Consider the following 21,224-nt stretch of genomic DNA (forward strand, 5'->3'; position numbering starts at 1 on the left):
CATGGGGTTGTAAAGAGTCGGACACGACTGAGTGACTTCACTTCACTTCACTTTCTCCAAACAGTGGAAATCAGCAACTGTTTGTGAAATCTGTTGTTTCCTACAACCAAAGGCAGTGTTGCCTGCAAATGTGGCTTATCTTTGTGATTCCTCCTGTATCTGGCTTACTTGACTTTTGAGACCTTTTTGGTTCCAGGGAAGACCCTCCCACAGGAGACACGGATTTGATCACTGGGTCAGGAAGATTCTCTGGGGAAGGGAATGGCTACCCACTCCAGTATTCTTGCCTTTAGAATTTCATGGACAGAGGAGCCTGGCAGGCTACATTCTATGGGGTCACAAAGAGTCGTACATGACTGAGTGACAAACACCATTGAGTATTTAATTTTAACTATTTGCAATTTTAGTATTTCCATTTTATTTTTAATAGCTTGCAATTTATTGCTTAAATTCTATGTCTTGAAACTTAAGTCCTAGGCTATATTAATCAAAATTATTTTAATGTCTGTGTATGCTAACCCCAATACCTGGATCATCTGTGGATCTAATCCTATTGTTTTCTTTTTTAATCTCTTAATTTATGTTCAAATTTTGTACTTTACATTCTTGTTTACGTTTTAATGAATGTCATGAAAAATTATGAGAATAATTTGAAGTGTCAATTAATAACTTCCTACTGAGAGTATTTAATTTTACTTCTGGTTAAGAGTGACCAACCATCCCAATTTGTGACTGAAGGATTTCCTAGGATTTGGTACTATCTGAGATACAGTTAGGGAAATTCTTACAGACAGAAGAGTAAAATTAGGTAGTGAGTTGATTTTATAAAGAAAACTAGGGACTTCCCTGGTGGTCTAGTGGTTAAGACTTCACTTTTCAACGCAGGGGGTGTAGGTTTGATCCCTGGTTGGGGAGCAAAGGTCCCACATGCCTTGCAGACAAAAAACTAAAACATAAAACAGTAGGAATATTGTAACAAATTCAATAAAGACTTTAAAAATAAGAGAAAAGAAATTTTTTTTTATTTTATATAAATAAATTGTATAAAATAAAATGTTTGTTAGTCTAGTTTGTTTCTAAATTTCTCTATTCTAAGGTGAGAATTTTCTGAGATAAAAATAAATGCCTCAGCATTTATTAGCCCCCTCATTCTTGGAGATATTTGTATTCTAATTTTTTTTTTCCCCTTTGCAATACAGCCCTTTGAGGATGCTGTAAGTGCTCTGGTTTGATAAGTTATTATTTTGAATTGACAAATTCCTTAGGTGGTAGAACTGCACAAAAACAGCCTCACTCTTCTATGTTTCCTTTATATTTGGAATTTCATCCTTTACATCTTCCTGGCATTGGATGCTCTCTGAAGTCATTTGCAAAACATTTCTTTGACATTTTTAATTATTCTTGACAAAAAGATTGGTCTGAAACAAATCAATATTCCCTTGATGAATGTAAAAATGCCTATATTTCATGTAGTTTTCAAAGTGTTCTGATTAGTAATTTAGCTTATACCTACTTGAATATGATTACACAATTTTGTCCTGTTGAGAGAATAAACAATCAAGGTGGTGTCACAGGTCTGAATTTTAAGTTAGGATAGTAAATATAAAGGAAGAAAAATATAAAGACAAACAATATTTTTTCAAAGTCACATTGGATTCTGCTTACTATTTAATTTTATAGACACTGAAAGACTTCCTATATGGATATGGTAAATAATCTGTCTGTCAATGAAGAGGATGCAGGTTCAGTCCCTGGGTAGGTGAGATCCCTTGGAGAGGAGAATGGAAATCCACTTGCCTGGAATATTCTTGCCTGGAAAATCCCATAGACAGAAGAGCCTGGTGGGTTACACTCCATGGGATCTCAAAGTGTCAGATATGACTGAGCATACACAGCACAGATATAGAGACTTCTAAATTATTTTCACTGTGTGATTTTCTAGAATTTTGTCTGATCTTGAAGTTGTGTTTGAGTCTGGACATTAGGAACATAGAGTGATTCAAACTGGAAAGATTGGAGCTAGCTAGACAGGGCATGGTGTACAGAGTTCTTTCTAGGAAAGAGCTAAATTAACCATGATCTGATAACTAATGATAAACTCTGACTATAACAGAATATAAATGTCTTTGATGGCCTTGAATATAGAATTAATAATATACTAGAAGCCTGAGGATTCATCATGTAATCTGAGAGAGAAAATGGAAGTGAGCACATAAGATCTTCATTTTATGTCAAGCCACCTGACAACCTGGTCCCACCCTCTCTTACTGAAACTTTTAGCTATAGAATATCTTTCTCCAGACACTCTAATGGTATTCTATATTCCTTTCTCCTCCCAGGGAACCACCATTCTCTCACTTCTCTGGTCATCTATGAGATGCCTCTTCCTGTGGGTTTACCTGCTTTGTTTCAGTTGATATGTCTAAGTCATAATTCTCTTCTGAGTTCTACCATCCTTCAGCGGGCTGTGAATCTAGGATATAGTTGCAGACAACTGAAATCCCTAGGCCAGATTATATGGAAAAAGAATATCTAGAAACCTGGTGGTAGAGTTACAGAATTAACTTTTACAAAAAAAAAAAAAAAAACTTTGGATTTTTTTGGCATCTCTACAACATACAACACAAGCAAAGATTTTTAAAATTAAATTCATATTCAAAAACTTTATTTATTTTATTCAAAAGTATTACAAAGTTTATTTAAAATTGGCTCTAAACACCATTTTGGGAAGCATAAACTTGAACCCTGTAGTGGCAGAAAAAAAAAAAATAATAATTTCTAAACCCCATGAGGAGCTTAGTTTCTTTTGTCCTCGCATTATACCTAAGGCCTAGATTTGTGGAATAAGCAAACAAAGATAAATTTCTTTCTGACCCATTGAGTTTGTTCAATTAATGATATTTGACTGTCTACTGAGAGGATCCAAAGAGCTTCAATTCTTGCTTAGTTGACAGTATAGTTTAGGCTTTTATGCTGGAGTTTGATCCAACTGGATTCCACTGCTAATTTTTGGATGTATAGGTTTCAGTAAGATACTTACAATATCTAAGCATCAGTTTTCACCTGAAAAATAATAATTGCATTAAACATAATTCATAGGATTTTTGTGGGGAGTAATTGAGATAATAAATATAAGCTTCCTAGTGTACATTTTCATCTCAAAAGTCTTAGTTACTTTCCATAAAATATAAATGTTAAATTTTTACATTATTCCAAATATCTGCAAAGAAATATCAAATCAGATAGAACATATTAATGTCCACAAAGGGGATTTTGCTTTTTTGAAAGATCCTGCATTATGGGTGGGAGACCGTCAGACTTCTGCATAATGAACAAGATTTGTAATCTTCAGTCTCCCCAACTTGGGAGTTTTGGTGAGAATGAGTGAATGCCACATTGGAGCCAGTACTCAAAGTCTCCTCTGAGCGAGCTACTCAGTATGTCCTTCTGCTGTTGAGCTTGGGTACTGAGAGGGTAACAGGCAGGAAGGCCAGGGGTCTCCAAACAGAGGAAATAAGCTGCAAGTGCCAGACATTTTTAATCTCTCTTAAGCGGCAGGAGGAAACAAACCAGAGATATTTTTTTCTTCTCTATACAAATGTAAAAGGAGGTTTCTCTTAAAATGCTGTGTTGCCACCTGGTTTCACCTGAAGCTAACTACTCTCAAACCTTGAGTTAACCAATACATTTCTTTTTCTTACGGCCTAACCTACTTACTCAGATATTGTCCCCCTAATCTATGTAAATGAAACTATTTGTTTGGTAAACTGCCCTTCTACAAGATTCAAGTCAATCGTTTTATGGCCAGGGATGAATTATCTGGTGCCATTCTAAATTCTGAGACATTCCTTTCTTTTCATTAACAGACTGTGAGTGACTATATAACTTACAGCTAAAGACTAGGAGGCGGGTATTCTTTCTGCCCCCTTCTGATGCCTATATCAGAAGCTTTCTCTATCTCCTTTATACTTTAATAAAACTTTATTACACAAAAGTTCTGAGCGATCCAGCCTCATCTCTGCCCCTGCATTGAATTTGTCTCCTCCGGAGGCCAAGAATCCTGGCGTCTTATCGTTCAGCAACAACCTTTCAGTACCAACAACTCAAGAAAATGTAACTTTTTGCACTTTCTCTTTTCCTAGAACAGTTGACTCAATAGATTTCCCAGGACATTTTCCAATTTCTGATTACTTTTTTTCCTTATGTGGAGTTCTATGTCTTCATAAACAATCCTTCTGGCATTCCTGTTCCATCTATGCAAGGTATTGCACATAACATGTTTCAAAATAACATCAATTCTTTATACTGTTCTGTCATACATAATCCCTCACCATTTGCACCCCAACTCCTGCTCTCTACCATATTATGGATAACGTCCTCTTGTGCTTAGTCGCTTCAGTTGTATCCGGCTCTTTGCTACCCTGTGGGCTGTAGCCAGCCAGGCTCCTCTCTCCATGGGGTTATCCAGGCAAGAATACTGGAGTGGGTTGCCATTTCCTCCTCCAGGGCATCTTCCCAATCCAAGGATCAAACCCACGTCTCCTGAGGCTCCTGCATTGCAGGTGGATTCTTTACTACTGAGCCACCAGGGAAGCCCAACCTCCTGTTAGGTACCATGTTTTAAGGTAACATCATTTGTATAACCTGCAAGCTGGGACCACTTGTGATTATAGAAAAAGTTTCCTTCTACTTTGTCCTTTGTCTAAACTCTGGCTTTCTTCTCTGATAACATCCAGGAAATGCCACGACGGATTTCCTTGGTCTTAATGCTGTAGACAATGGGGTTGACAACAGGTGGTAAGAAGAGGTAAGCATTGGCCATCATAGCATGGAGCAAAGGGGACACATGGTGTCCCAGGCGGTGCACCATAGACAAGCCAAGCGTAGGCACATAGTAAGAGAATACAGCACAGACGTGTGAACCACATGTGCTGAGTGCTTTCCTCCGTCCCTCCCCAGTGGCAATGCTTAGTACAGTGTGGAGTATGAACCCATAGGAGACCACAATGAGGAGTGAATCAAGCCCAAAAGTGGAAGTAATGATGAAAAGCCCATAGATATTGTTGACAGTAGCATCCCCACAAGGTAGATGGATAAGGTTGGGGTGAAGACAATAGGAATGGGAGAGGATATTATGGCCACAGAAGGTAAGGTGCCCTAGGAGAATGGTCAATGGGGCCATGAGCACAATGCTTTTCAGCCCAATACTGGCTGCCATGCCAAAAATGCGGGGCACAGTTAGGATGGCTGTGTAGCGCAGTGGGTTGTAGATGGCCACAAATCGGTCCACAGACATGGAGAGCAACACAGCAGACTCCATAATGGAGAAAGAATGGATGGAGAACATCTGGAGAAGACATGCATTGAAACTAATCTCAGTGACACCAAAAAGGAAAACTCCTAGCACTGTAGGCAGAGTGGATGCAGAGACACCAAGTTCCGCCAGTGCCAGCATGGCAAGGAAAAGGTACATGGGCTGGTGTAGAGCAGTGTCTGTCCTGATGACTTGAAGAATGATGCCGTTCCCAAGGAAGATGATCATGTACATCAAGCAGAAGGGGATGGATATCCAGATGTGCTCTGCCTCCAGTCCTGGGATGCCAACCAGAATGAACCTTGTAGGTAGGAACTCCAGAGTACTACTGGAGTTCCTCATGTTAAAATCTCATTCAGTAGGATCAGTGCTTCCTTGAAAATTAAAAGCAAACTCATGAGATGACATGATAGTAGAGAATGACTCCTGGGCACTAAGGAAAGGGAAGAATAAAACAAAGTCACAGATTAATGTGGTTAAATATCTCATGCCTGAAAACTGACAGATGATCATCATCAGGAAATTCCCACTTACAAGGAGGTGATAGTATCCAACAGAAAGAAGTTCAAGGTTAGTAGAAAATTATCCCTATAAATGGTAGTGCCCCTTGAATCTGCTAAGGGGGAAATGGCTATCTAATCTTGGTATGAAAATGCCTGAGCCTGGAAAGCTGCTGGGGAGAAGGCATGTGTAGGCAATCTCAGCATACTGTCAGCTGTGCTTAGTCACCCAGTCCTATCTGACTCTTTTCTGTCCATGAGGATTCTCCAGGCAAGCATGCTGGAGTGGGTTGCCATGCCCTCCTCTAGGGAATCTTCCCAACCCAGAGGTTTCCTGCATTGCAGGAAGATTCTTTATCCACTGAGCTACTGGGGAAGCCCAGCATAAGATGTGGGATAATGTCAGTAATAGAGGAATAGAGATATTTTTGGTAAGTATCAGATATAAGGCAAAAGGTCACTATATAAAAACAGTGAAAAATACCTGATAAACAAATATAGATATATAAATAATTTAGTGAGTTTCAAAGCAAGCCTGAGAAGTGGTGATGACCAGAGCCTGGAGCAGGAGTCTAAAAAAAATTAAACTAGAAAAGAATAGAACTTGGACACTCACTGGTGTTAGTTGTTTTGGGCTTTGAAAGGACTAGGAAGTACCTTCACAGGTTATGCGTAAAGGACAGAATAAGTTAGGAACCAAGGTTGGTGTATTAGTATGGAGACTTTCAGGCTCATGAAAAGACTGCCGTGATGGTCTTCACAATCTCTCAACTCACAGTTCTAAGAGACAACTGATCTGACCCACTGGGACTTCTTTCTTGCTCAGACAAATCTCTGAATACATTGTGACAAAAATGGAAACCTAAACACACTATCAAGGAAGGTTTTCTTGGGCAGGAGAGGAAGGCAAGAGAGGGGAAGATAAAGTGACTTCTCTAATTAGAGTCCATTTGAAGCTGAGCACTGTCTAGATCAGAAATAACAATAAGAGTTCTAGTCTGGCAAGGTAGGAAAGGCTCTACAGGCATTTTTCAACTCATTCATCCAACACACAGACACACACCCACACACATATCTACTCACATGTTTGCACATGCACATATTTCCACCCTTGCTGAAATCCTGTCTGAACTTCCCTGATGTGAACTTTTTATTATCCAGGCACTGCTGAACATATAGAGATCTCACTATTATATGATGATTATTATTAAGTTCTTTTCTGCCTTGCTCATTTATAACCAATCAGCACTTCTTTAGGTCATGTACTATACAGGACCTTGGCAACACAGATTTCTTGATCTTCCCAGAAAATCTCGGCAACTTTCAACCACAGGTCAAAGAATATACCTTCTCCTACAAGTAGTCAAATGCAATCGCCAAATGCCCTGATCTTTTTTCTAAGCTAGTTAAATTATGTTAAGTGCTGCAAAAGGAAAGTTAATACAATAAGGAACTAGAGGGAAAAAACCTACTTTATTCTAAGATTCAGGGAAACTAACCTCAGAAAGTAACATTTCAGCTATTTCCAGAGGAATAATGGACTTTTTTCAGGCTAAATGAAAAATCTAACTGCAATGAAACACAGAAAAAATTACTATACTGTGAGTATATAAGGCCCTACATTGTCAAAGACTAAAAGAAATAATGGAGGAAGTGAAAACTGTTGATGTAATATGATATCAAAATTGTTTATTTTTCCCATAATTTTTACTTCATGAAAATATGAGAAGAAAAAATGAAATAAAAGACCATTGTCTGCCTAAATCCAGGATCCCTTTGCACCTGTCTTGGTCTGATGCAGTTTACCTCAGTAAATATTAGCTTAGGGAAAACTCTGTGTCATGGGTTATACTAAAAGTTAAGGCAGGAAAATTCAGGGACACATTATTGACCCCAAGACGTTATCATGCATATCAGAACTTCCTTTGGTTGAGAAACTTAAGAGATACTTCTGAACCTTACTTGTAATGGTCTTTTCCCTGTTCTCTCCTCACCTCCAGATGGCCAACATAACTTTCTTAACCCTTTCAAGGACCAAACATAGGTCTGCCTCTGGATAAAATGTGCCTGTAAATGCAGAGACACAAGAGACTCAGGTTCGATCCCTGGGTAGGAAAGATGCCCTGGAGAAAGGCAAGCAATCCACTCCAATATTCTTGTCTGGGAAATCCCAAGGACTGAAGGGTCGGATGCAACTGAGCACACAACTCTGAGTAAAGCGGCTCTTCTGTGTGTAGCCTCACTGTACTTTTAATCCCGCTGCACCCTATTTCTTGTCTATCTCACTCCCAGTGACCTGCTATTGGAAGGGACAGTCTTGAAGGATACGTGAATCTAGGGTTTCCCCTCTCCTGTTAGAAGCTGTCCTCTCTGCCTCTTCATGCTCTGTTTTGTTTTCTTTCTTTTTTCCATTACCTTTATTTATTATTATTATTTGCTTTTTTGCATTCTTCCTATCCCCAAGAATCTTCTCAAACAAAACTCAGGTTTTTTTTTAAAGAAGATATTAAAAGGCAATTATTCCCCTGAGTTTAGGATTTGTATGATAAGAGTGTTTCAGTTTTAGAGAGGCTAAAAGGCATAATTTAGTCTATTGTACACATAAGAAACAACAAATCCTTAGAAACAAAAGTATGTGACCCAGTTCATACTGCATCTCTGAAAGTGAACAGAATTAGAAATGAAAGCTATGTGCAGAGTACCTTTACTTACTTAAGCATTTGTGAAGCTTCATTTCTTTATATTTAAAGATAAAGATATGAATACTTACATCTCAGAGTGGCTCTAGGTGTTTAATGTGAGCTTTGAGCAATCAGTGAATGTTATTACCCCTTGCTCTTTCTACCTCCACCCTCAGGCATTACCAGAAGGAATCATCCAAAGTCAGTTTGTCCCCACATTTCTATCAATATTGATATATTTTTGTCATTGTCTCACTCATACTCAGACCATATCTGTGAGGGAAACAAGGACGCAAGGACTTTCCACTTAACAGATGAGAATATAAAGAAGATATATACATCGCATGACCAACAGAAGACAGTACAATGGCTTAACGCTTTCTGAAATCCACGACAGTTGGATGTTTTTATTTTGTTCTTCATCTGCTACCAAATTTAGAAAACTCTTCTCATCCTGTCACATAGGCTCAGGAAGCTAGAAAGATGGTCACTGACTAGAGAAATATCTAGAGGGCAAATTGCGGGGTAGAGTTGAGACTCTGGGAACTGCTTCTGAAAGCTGCTTCAGGAGGCAGGGCTGGAGATTATCGGCTTGAGTACTCACCACAAACAGCCCTGACCTCTGAACATCAAGTGGGACTAGGGAGCTCAGTTTACCAAGTCCCAGCCATCTTGGCTCTAAGATTTCCCTCATCCTAGGGGGATGCTGCGCCCTTCTTTGTAAGCTGATCAGCTCTGGTGAGTGGAGGAAGAGAGAGGGACTTGGGTTCCCTGAGGAGCAATTACTTAGGTAATTGCATCACTTCTTTTCAATGTCCAGGGATCTTTGAAAGAAACAAGCAAGTGTACTGAGTCAGTACCTCTGTGAAATGAGTATAATAATAGTAATAATAATTCAATGCATCCTGTAGGAAAATGAGATAATTCATATATGTAAATTTCTCAGAAAGTGTCTAGACTATAAGAAGTATATCATAAGGACTAGCTATTATTATAACTATCATAAGACAATTATATCCCAGAGAAATTATATATTCCTCTGCTATGGACTAGATCTGAGAGAGTCCCTGATGAACCATGGATGGAGATTTGTGATATTGTACAGGAGACAGGAATCAAGACCATCCCCAAGAAAAAGAAATGCAAAAAAGCAAAATGGCTGTCTGAGGAGGCCTTACAAATAGCTGTGAAAAGAAGAGAAGTGAAAAGCAAAGGAGAAAAGGAAAGATATTCCCATTTGAATTCAGAGTTCCAAAGAATAGCAAGGAGAGATAAGAAAGCCTTCCTCAGCAATCAATGCAAAGAAATAGAGGGAAAAAATAGAATGGGAAAGACTAGAGAACTGTTCAAGAAAATTAGAGATGCCAAGGAAACATTTCACGTAAAGACAGGCTCGATAAAGGACAGAAATGGTATGGACCTAACAGAAACAGAAGATATTAAGAAGATGTGGCAAGAATACACAGAACTGTACAAAAAAGATCTTCATGACCCAGATAATCATGATGGTGTGATCACTCACACTCACCTAGAGCCAGACATCCTGAGTATGAAATCAAGTGGGCCTTAGGAAGCATCACTATGAACAAAGCTAGTGGAGGTGATGGAATTCCAGTTGAGCTATTTCATATCCCAAAATATGATGCTGTGAAAGTGCTGCACTCAATATGCCAGCAAATTTGGAGAACTCAGCAGTGGCCACAGGACTGGAAAAGTTCAGTTTTTATTCCAATCCCAAAGAAAAGCAGTGCCAAAGAATGCTCAAACTCCCACACAATTACACTCATCTCACACGCTAGTAAAGTAATGCTCAAAATTCTCCAAGCTAGGCTTCAGCAATACTTCAACTGGGAACTTCCAGATGTTCAAGCTGGTTTTAGAAAAGGCAGAGGAGCCAGAGATCAAATTGCCAGCATCCACTTGATCATTGAAAAAGCAAGAAAGTTTCAGAAAAACATCTATTTCTGCTTTATTGACTATGCCAAAGCCTCTGACTGTGTAGATCACAATAAACTGTGGAAAATTCTGAAAGAGATGGGAATACCAGACCACCTGGCCTGCATCTTGAGAAATCTGTATGCAGGTCAGGAGGCAACAGCTAGAACTGGACATGGAACAACAGACTGGTTCCAAATCGGGAAAGGAGTACGTCAAGGCTGCATATTGTCACTCTGCTTATTTAACTTATATGCAGAGTATATCATGAGAAATGCTGGGCTGGAGGAAGCACAAGCTGGAATCAAGATTGCTGGGAGAAATATCAATAAACACAGATATGCAGATGATACCACCCTTATGGCAGAAAGTGAAGAAGAACTAAAGAGCTTCTTGATGAAAGGGAAAGAGGAGAGTGAAGAAGTTGGCTTAAAGCTCAACATTCAGAAAACTAGGATCATGGCATCCGGTCCCATCACTTCTTGGCTAATAGATGGGGAAACAGTGGAAACAGTGGCTGACTTTAATTATGGGGTCTCCAAAATCACTGCGTATGGTAATTGCAGCCATGAAATTAAAAGACACTTGCTCCTTGGAAGGAAAGTTATGACCAACCTAGATAGCATATTAAAAAGCAGAGACATTAGTTAGTCAACAAAGGTCCATCTAGTCAAGGCTATGGTTTTTCCAGCAGTCATGTGTGGATGTAAGAGTTGGAGTATAAAGAAAGCTGAGTGCTGAAGAATTGATGCTTTTGAACTGTGGTATTGGAGAAGACTCTTGAGTCCCTTGGACTGCAAGGAGATCCAACCAGTCCATCCTAAAGGAGATCAGTCCTGGGTGTTCAATGGAAGGACTGATGTTGAAGCCGAAATTCTAATACTTTGGCCACCTGAAGCGAAGAGCTGACTCATTTGAAAAGACCCTGATGCTGGGAAAGATTGAGGGCAGAAGGAGCAGGGGATAACAGAGGATGAGATGGTTGGATGGCATCACCGACTCAATGGACATGGGTTAGGGTAAACTCCAGGAGTTGGTGATGGACAGGGAGTCCTGGCGTGCTGCAGTTCATGGGGTTGCAAAGAGTCGAACATGACTGAGCGACTGACCTGAACTGCACTACTATGATCATTGACTATGGCTTTCACAAATATGTATTTAATATATAAGGGACAGGGCACAAAAGTGTTGATATCCACAAATATCAAGGATGTTTAATATCAGGAGATGACAGGATCCAAGGGGTTACATTTTTGTGAGAAAATGTTCCAGACTGAGTTAGGGTCAAGGGAAGGGGAGATTGGTCAGAAAGCTATGATGAATAGGGTTTCCCAGCATAAGATGACTGTGGAAGAGCTAGTAGAAAGTGAGCATTTCCAGAATCCAATGTTAAAATAATTTAAAATTGCTGAGCAAAATTAGTTTTGATTATAAGTAGATGCCTGGTTCATTTGCTAATTTTCTGACTGACAAAAGGGGAAAAAAAGAGTTGGCTTAAAAATTTTTACCATTAACAGAACGTTTTTAAAGTTATTGAGGTATAGTTGGTTTACAACTTTCTGTAAGTTTCTGCTGTACAACAAAGTGGAATATGGATAGATAGATAGATAGATAGATATTGAGAGACAGCAGCCTGCCAGGCTCCTCTTTCCATGGGATTCTCCAGTCAAGAATACTGAGGAATACTGCTCAGGAAAAAAAAAAAAAAATGAGTATGAGTGTGCCTGCTTCTTGACAATGTACCTGGTCAATATAGTGCTATAATTGCAATATATAGTGATTCTTCTAATGGCTCTGGGAAAAGGAAATTGAAAAAAAATTCTGAACATCATTCACCTTTTTAGATGCCATTAGAACATTTCTAATTCATGGAAAGAGGTCACAATGTAGACATTAACAGGAATTTGAAAGAAGTATTAACCCTAATGAGTAATTTGGAGGGGTTCAGGACTTCAGTGGAGAAAGCAAGTGCTGATATAGTCAATTTAGCAAGACAGCTAGAATTAGAATTGGAGCCTGCAGATATGACTAAACAGCTGCAACCTCAAGATGAAAATTTAATGGATGAGGTGCCACTTCTTATGGATGAGCAAAGAAAGTTATTTCTCAAATGAAATCTACTCCTGGTGAAGTGTGCTTTGAAGGCTGTTGAAATTAAAACAAAGATTTTAGAATATTACATAAACTTAATCAGTAAAGCAGTGGCAGGGTTTGAGATAGACGCCATTTTGAAAGCAGGTCTACTTTGGGTAAATTACTATCAAAAATCAAAGCATACTATAGAGAACTGCTTCATAAAGGGAAGAGTCAACCGATGCATGTTAACATACTTTAAGAAATTGCCACAGCCTCCCCAAACTTCAGCGACCACCACCCCAATCAATCTGCAGCAATCAACATGGGGGCAAACCCCTCCAGCAGCAACAAAACTAAGACTCACTGAAGGTTTAGCTAATCATTAGCCTTTTTCAATAATAAAATATTTTTTATTAAGGTATGTGCATTGTTTTTTAGACCTAATTCTATTGCAAACTTAAGAGACTATGGTATAGTATAAACATAACTTTTTGTCCACTGAGAAACCAAAAAAAAATTTGTATGACTTGCTTTATTGTGATATTTACTTTACTGTGGTCTGGAACCAAACCCACAATATCGCCAAGATATGCTTATATATTGTATTATGAAATCATGTATTGACTTTTTTATTTTAGTAGTAGACAAAATCTCTTTAGAGAAAAATAACTCTGATTAGAAACAAAATTCAGATACAGCCTGATGAAGTAAAAAAAAAAAAAAAATTATCCATATCTTTCTTTGGGTGATATAAACCTAAGAGTTAAGGAAATATGTGTAGACCTATATTAATTCATTCAATAATTAATTTATTCATCCACCAAATATTTACTGAATAGCTAGTATATTTCAGGCATGTCTGGAATCACTGGAGATACATAGTGAGAAGAGAAGACAGAGTCTATGCCTTATTAAAATTAGAATGTAGTGGAACAGAGAAGCATTTAAAAGATGAAGCAATATAAAAATAATTACTCCATTACAACTGTGATGTGTGGTATGAGACAAACATTAAGAAGTAAAAAATATGACTAGTCTTCATAGCCACTGAATGCTACTATGGAAAAGATAGAAACAGGCCCTTAGGAATCCAAGAAAAATAAGGTATCAGAAAAATTTCCCTTCCCATATTACCCTGCTAACTTTCAGTCTATAATGAGTCAGAATCAGTACAGCTTCTAAAAACCTCACATTTCAAAATCTCAAGTGGACAAAGTATATCCTAGCATTAGCAAACTTGTCCCCTCTGTTTTTCATGTTGTCCTCTTCATGAGAAATTTTTCCAATAAGGTCTTAGCTGGAGAATTAGTCTTTTTCCCCAAAGTCAGTATTCCTCAAAGTCAGTATTCCTCAAGAAGTTTGCAGACTCCTGATTCACAAAACTCTTCCCTCTAGACTTATTCTCAATACTTATGCTCAGTTACAGGACTTTGCTCTTAGTACCTAGCTTGGTTCTAATTGTCCCAAAGTTTGAGTAGGTTTCCAGTATAAACACAGATATAGGGTCTGTCCATACTATGAAATATTCTTAGGAAAAAAATCCAGATGTATAAGCAAGAAAGAAATAACAAATCACACACACACACACACACATTTGATAATACTTTTTGTACAACAATTTGACCACATAAAAATAGCAATTTGTTGGTATATGTAATAAAACATACAGAATTGATAACAATAATAACTCTTTTGAAGGAATCAGTGATATGGTGAAGAGAGAAACAAAAGGAATTCTCACTTTATGTGTATTGCTTATAAAATTTGAAGAATATAACATTCAGCACTCTCTTTTGTTATAAATATAATAAAATCCTCCTGTTGCAGACAGATTCTTTACCGTCTCAGCCACCAAGAAAGCCCTGTGTACATACATAATATATACAGTATTATAAAGTAGGTGCCTTTTAAGTTGACACATAAATAGTTGACAAAACACTAAACAATACTATTTTAGATGACAACATGGAGTGCAAGAAAATGAACATTTTCTCTAATACATATTCACCAACATGCAGCTTTATCAGGCTTTCCAACTTTGAAGGTGATGAGCACTCCCACCATCCCTGGACCCCTTGGATGATGACACTGAATGCTTTGAGGGTAGCCCTCTTATCGCCCCCAACTCCTTTCTTATTTTCTTTGAAGAAAGAGTCGGATTAGCCCCTGGCGAATCTGCTTGGTTTTAACACGGTAGATGATGGGATTGAGCACAGGAGGCACCAGAGGGTAGACGTTGGCCAGGAACAGACAGAGAGCAGGTGCAGCCTGCTTCACAAGCGGTGCACCAGGGCCACACTGATCGTGGGCACGTAGTACACGAGCACCGCACAGACACGTGAGACACACGTGCCAAGGGCCTTCCGTCGTCCCTCCCCTGAGGAAATGCCCAGCACTGTGTACAGGATCAGCATGTAAGAGATGACAATGAGCAATGAGTCCAGTCCAAGGGTAGAAGTCACGATGCAGAGCCCCAGAATGCTGTTGGGGCGAGTGTTCCCACGGGGCAGCTGGATTAGATCTGAGTGAAGACAGTAGGAGTGGGAGAGGACATTGTGGCCACAGAAGGGCAGATGCTTCAGGAGAAAAGGCAATGGAAACATGAGCGTCACACTCTTCTGTCCGGGAACAGCAGCAGAACCAGCAATACGGGGCACGGGCAGGATGGCGGTGTACCGCAGCGGGTTGTAGATGGCCTCAAAGCGGTCCACAGACATGGCCAGCAGAACTCCTGACTCCAAGATGGAAAATGAATGTATGGAGAACATCTGCAAAAGGCAGGCTTCAAAGCAGATCTCATTGGCACCAAAAAGGAAGATGCCCAGCATGGTGGGCAGGGTACAAGCAGAGACAGCAAGCTCTGCAAAGGCTAGCATAGCTAGGAATAGATACATTGACTGGTGGAGGGAGGTATTTTTCTTGCCCACAAGAGGCATAAGATACAAGGTACAGAATGGAAAGACAAACCAAGGGTACAGGGTCTCCAGGCCAGGGAGACCAGTCAGTAGAAAATATTTTGGGGTGAATTGACTGCTGTTGAACATTTTCCTATGTCTGGAGTCTGGGGAGCTTGACCCAGGCAGATGCCAAGAATGCAGCCTAGAGTGAGACACAGAAAGATTATGAAAGGCTGAGAAGGACCTGAAAATTACCTGCCTAGTACTATCTGCAAGCCTATGCCACTTCTCCAATCATGACCAGCTCCATTTGGTCTTCAATACTAAATAAAAATATGGAGTCATCTTTGCAAATAAGTATAACTCCAGAATAAGGAAATCTGGTAGAATATTTTATAATTAAAATTAACCCCTTAATGATGTCACTGTGTATATTTGGTAGGAATTGCATGTCTCTCATGTCTCTATGAAGAGATGGTATTGTATAGTTTAAAGAAGGCATCAATGGAAAGAAACTGACATAAAGAAAGCTATAATCTATCAGATATTCTATAGATCCTAGTTAGAGCATGTTGGATTTTAAGTGACTGATGGGGATAGGAGTTAAGAATAAAATTACTTCAGCATTAATATAGAATCTATACTAGAGATTCTAAATATCCATGCCTGCACTTCCAAGTAGCATCAGAGACTGCCCTCCATTGGAGAATTATCTACCTTTACCCGACTCAATACCCTTTAAAGGGGCTCAAATCTCTATATTCATTTCACAAACTCTCAGGGGTCCTCAACCTCCAGGACTTAATGTCTAATCATCTGAGGTGAAGCTAATGTAATGATAATAGAAATAAAATATACAATAAAGGTAATGTTCTTGAATCATCCCCAAATCATCCCCACTACAGTCTGTGGAAAAATAGTCTTCTACAAAACTGGTCCCTGGTGCCAAAAATGTCAGAGACTCCTGTGATTACTTTGCTTCTTATACATCATTGGGAGAGTATAGAAAAAAGACAGTGTTATAAAAGTTAATAGGAAAAAGTTTTCACCCCTTAGAATTCTTATTAGTGGGAAAAATATTCTATTCATTGGAAAGTTCTTCTCCTCTTGTCAATCTACACATTGCTGCATGGTTAATCAATACTTGTTATGTATATGAGTACAGCAAACAAAAGTCCTAGAATAAGTTCCCTGTATACCATGTTTCTTTTCTTTTTTTGATGAAATATTTTGCTTTAATTCAGAAATACAAGAGCCAGATGTCTTCTAATACACCATGTTTCTGAAACAAGAATAATGACAAACATTTTTATCCATAATGGCCCAACTTAATAGTGTGCTATCTTCTGAAACCCCTCCTGGGAAGGCAACCTGCATCTGTTTATGTCATCCAAGAGAAAAATATCTGTTCAGGACAAAGGAAAACAACCTTTGCATAACAAGGAGACATATCTATGAGGAAACAAACATCAACACCTCAGGATAGAAGGTCAATCAAAATCTCTGTGTTAGAAAAAATATGAGAGCAATAAAATGTCTCTCTTCTCAGGTCAAGAAAACAGATCTGATTCCCCACTGGAAACAAAAAACTACATGATATAGCAGGGGATGCACTGGAGATAAAGAAGCTGCAGGTATTGAAAGGTGAGCTACAGTTGAATCCACAAACATGATTTTAAACACTTGATTTCTATTAATAGTTTCTAGTGGGCTATTCTTTGAGCTGTAAAATGGAGATAATTATAATATATAGCTCCATAGGCTTGTTTTGGGGCTTAAATAAGTCAATGTAAGTGAATCATTAGCATACAATGCACTTTCAATAAATGTTACTATTGTTGGTGAAATAATAATAATGACAATAATAATATCAATACAAATCAGGCATTTAATTTTTATAAAATTAATTTTTATGTAGGCTTTTATCCCCTCTCTTTTATGAGTGATATTCAGTTTTTCTCTTGCAATTAAGCCATTTCTCAATTGCTTTAATTTTTCTGGTTGATGACACAAACTTTATATCTTTACCCCAAGATACATTACAAGTATCTGGGATGTCTCTAAGAAATCATTTGACCCTGCTTCCTGATTCATCAGGGACACTTCATCTCACACATATTAAAAAGTCTGCTGCTTTCCATAGCTCCTCTGTGCATTAATAACAAAGAAGAAGAAAAATGTTTTCATGAAAAAAGAGTCATTACTTAGAACCATCAGTACTAAGTGTCACCTGCCAGGTAAAAAGAAGCAGCTAAGGCTTGAGAGAGAATATGCTTGTCCATAATACATACTGTGGGGAGGGAAAAGTGGTCTGGAATCCAGCCGAAGCTTCAGGTTTGGCATTCTCATTTTCTTTGGCCTAGTGTGTTAATTTTGGAGACATTAAGAAAAAGGTGAAAGGAATTCCCTAGTGGTCCACTGGTTAGGTCTATATGATTTCACTGCCAAAGGCCCAGGTTCAATCCCTAAGCAGGAAACTAAGATCCCATAAGCCATGTAGCACAGCCAAAAAAAAAAAAAAAAAAAAGTTCAGAGGGTCACAAAGAGTTGGACATGACTTAGCAATGAAACACAAAATGCAACACATTTTTCAATAGTAAAAACTACAGTACTATACTATGAGTGGTTGGTTGACTCCATGGATTCTGAGGAATAATGGATGTGGAGGGTCAAATATAAGTTATGTAGATTAACCCCTGTGTTGTTCAAGGGTCAATGAATACCATCCTTTTACTTCATTACATGTGCGAATCTATTAATATAGGAAGCCAGAGATCAATGCTAATGAATAAGGTGTGAAGGTTGAGTGGGAATTTTTAAATGAGAGTTTAAAGTCTGCTATTTAGTGAGGAAGAGGGCAAATAAGAATTATGGGAAAAGAAAAGAAAATGCATTGATTGAGCACTATGTATCAGGCACTCTGGAAGGGTCCCCTGTGTATGTTAGCTTCATGTATGTCATCTTTTTTTTTATCATCTAAATGCTCAAAACAACCAAATCACACCCAATTTACAACTTGAGAGAGTGAAAAATTGGCATTTAAAGTGACTTGGTAAAATCACTGTTGCAAAATGTAAAGTTAGGAGAAGAGAAAAAAAAGAAGAAAAAAATACAGAAGAGAAGCCATACAAGGAAAATAGAGGTAATGAATAAGAAGGGGATGAAGATAAGGCCAATCAGCCAGAGAAAGAAATGAACTGGTGAAGTGTAGGTCATCCATGGAGTTGGGTTTAAGAGTGACCATGTCTTAAAGGTCATGCTGCTGCTTACAAGGGTTGGAGGGGAGAAGGCCTATTGGGTGTGGAAGGTGAAAAATGGAAGGACAAATAGGCATAAGAAATGAAGATAGATTTAAAAATGGAGTTGCATGACTATTTAAAAGAGATGGATTTGGGGACAAAATGGAGGCTTCCTTGTCCCAGGTTTCCTGAATTAACAGAGAGGAAATAAATAACACAGACTCCAAATGTTTCTCAGTCACACTAAGACTTTCTGGACAAAAGTCTGTGTCTTATGTTTATCAGAGGAGAAGGGTGGGAGGGAAGGGATAGTTAGGGAGTTTGAGATGGACATGTACACACTGCTATATTTAAAAAGGATAACCAACAAGGTTCTACTATATAGCACAGGGAACTCTGCTCAGTGTTATGTGGCTGCCTGAATAGAAGGGGAGTTTAGGGGAGAATGGATACATGTATATGTATGGCTGAGTCCCTTTGCTGTTTGCCTGAAACTATAACAGCATTGCTAGTCAGCTATACTCCAATACAAAATAAAAAGTTAAAAACAAAAACAGAAACCCAAACACCAAAAAAGTCTGTGTCCTCCAGGGTAGAGTCTTTCATGACATGAGGAAAGAAGAAATAAAATATGTACTAGAAATGAACTGCATCTCAGAACAAAAGCCCCAGGTTCAGCTTACTTGGACAAATTTCTCATCCTCTTGCTCCTATTGACTGGACTTCTGGGCACAATTCACTCCTTTATGAAGGCCCAATGTGAGTTGGTCTCAGAACTTCAATGGGGTTGGTCTCAGCCTGGTCTCTTGGTCACTAGCTGGAGGCAGGTGTAGGCTGGCCTTCTTATTTATTGTGACTCCAAAACCAGCCCTCCCCTTCCTCCATTTTTGTTAGTCTGTCCCGTGGGAGATTCAGACAAACCAGCCTCAGAAAAATATGCTCCCTCTCACTGGATCTGTAGGAATAATTGGGCCAAGAGAGAATAATCCCAGAGAGAACAAATTCAAATCAAAGTCAAATTCTGATAAAATATAGAATGAGATGATGTATGTAGGGGCATGCATATGTGTGTATATCTGTCTGTGTAAACATGCTTTAATGTCCATAGGCACATATATAAATTTATGTAGATGAACATATGAACAAATATCTATACATGCATAAGAATACAGGTATATACATAACCATGTGTAGAATTTTATTTGCAAGTTTTTGTGACTGTATAAGCTCTAATATCTTTCCATATAGATATTTATCATCAGATGTGATACATTCACATCTGCGTATGTGAATGTATGTGTTGCATTTCTCTAGATATATATGTCTTTATGTAACAATATATGATTTCTTGAAGATCCTTCTAAAACACTATAATTATTGTCCCTAGCCTAAACCTTATTGATCAGAGATATCCCACTGGCAAAGTCTGACTCTAAGGGGCCTTTGAATTTGTACCTTTCATTCAAATCTGGAGGTTTGTTCCTTAGGTTAGCAACTCCAGGGCATACCTCTGTCATATTACCATCTGTAATTTTGATCCCCTCAATCTCAATTTTTCTCACCTTGGCTATAATCTAGGCTTTTATGTTTCTCCTGGCTAAATTTTACATGCTCTTTGGATTCTGAGAATGCATTCACTGTGATATCTATTTCAGAGCCCAAGTTATTTTGCACCTGGAGTTGACATATCCTGAATTAACCACAAAACTTGAAGTCAAAGCACCTGATTTCACTGTCTGTTTTCTCTCTTTAATTTTATTTTTTCATGGGACTTCTCTAGTGGTCCAGTGGCTAAGATTTCACACCCCCAATGCAGGGGGCCCAGGTTCAACCCCTGGTCAGGGAACTAGATCCCACATGAGGCAACTAAGGGTTCACATACCACAATGAATGATCCCATATGTTGCAACTAAGACCTTATGCTGCCAAATAAATAAATATATTTTTTTTAATTTTGCTTTTTCATTGAGAATGTATGAATGGTCTCTGAATCTATTTCCTCCCCCTTAATAATGTGAATGATTGTGCTTGTTTCAAAGAACAAAGTATTAGTATTATTTTATTTGTTGAAAACTTAATTGAACAAAATTAAGTTCAATTAAGTGTTCAAAAGTAGTAGGTACTCAAAATGTTATTTGGTTGTTCTTTTTCATCACCAGCAGAATCCCATTGCCAAAGAAATCATTCCCAGTTCTCTTTAAAATTAACCCTTGGCCTGCACTAATTCTCCTCTTTCTCTGACCTTTGCCCCTAGGGACTGCAATTGTGATTTTTTTTCTTGGATAAGGCACTGGCTTTGCTAGTCTGAGGTCTGGTCCTGATGGCATTTTTCTTAGATGATCACCTCACTTAGCCTCCCCTGAGGTAGAATCCCCATATCCAGATTATACAAGGATTTATAACCAGAGCTATTGGGATGATTTTCTCATTTTCATCTGCTCACTTGCTCCTGTGTTCTGAATTATCACCAAATTATTGAAAATCTAGTTGCATAAGACACTCATCTCATGGCAGTGTCCTAGGTCATGTTGTATTCTAAGGCTCGTGCCTTGGGATTCCTTTGGTAGGATTCCCACCCCCAG

At 38.6% G+C, this 21,224-nt stretch overlaps 1 protein-coding gene and 1 pseudogene across 1 annotated transcript; both read right to left on the reverse strand.

Annotated features, from left to right (window-relative positions):
- Positions 1 to 4,702: 4,702 nt before the first annotated feature.
- Positions 4,703 to 5,656, reverse strand: LOC122450441 (olfactory receptor 51J1). Its single transcript, XM_043482792.1, has one exon. It carries the CDS (start codon positions 5,654 to 5,656, stop codon positions 4,703 to 4,705), a length of 954 nt encoding a protein of 317 aa, XP_043338727.1.
- Positions 5,657 to 14,639: 8,983 nt separating this feature from the next.
- On the reverse strand, positions 14,640 to 15,550 carry LOC122449439 (annotated as a pseudogene).
- Positions 15,551 to 21,224: the final 5,674 nt, after the last annotated feature.

This window comes from Cervus canadensis, chromosome 11 (genome assembly GCF_019320065.1).
Source record: "Cervus canadensis isolate Bull #8, Minnesota chromosome 11, ASM1932006v1, whole genome shotgun sequence".
Classification (NCBI taxonomy): domain Eukaryota; kingdom Metazoa; phylum Chordata; class Mammalia; order Artiodactyla; family Cervidae; genus Cervus; species Cervus canadensis.

Bases quoted from the DNA above. Each gene is read 5' to 3' on its own strand.
- LOC122450441 (XM_043482792.1), bottom strand. From the start codon at position 5,656: ATGAGGAACTCCAGTAGTACTCTGGAGTTCCTACCTACAAGGTTCATT.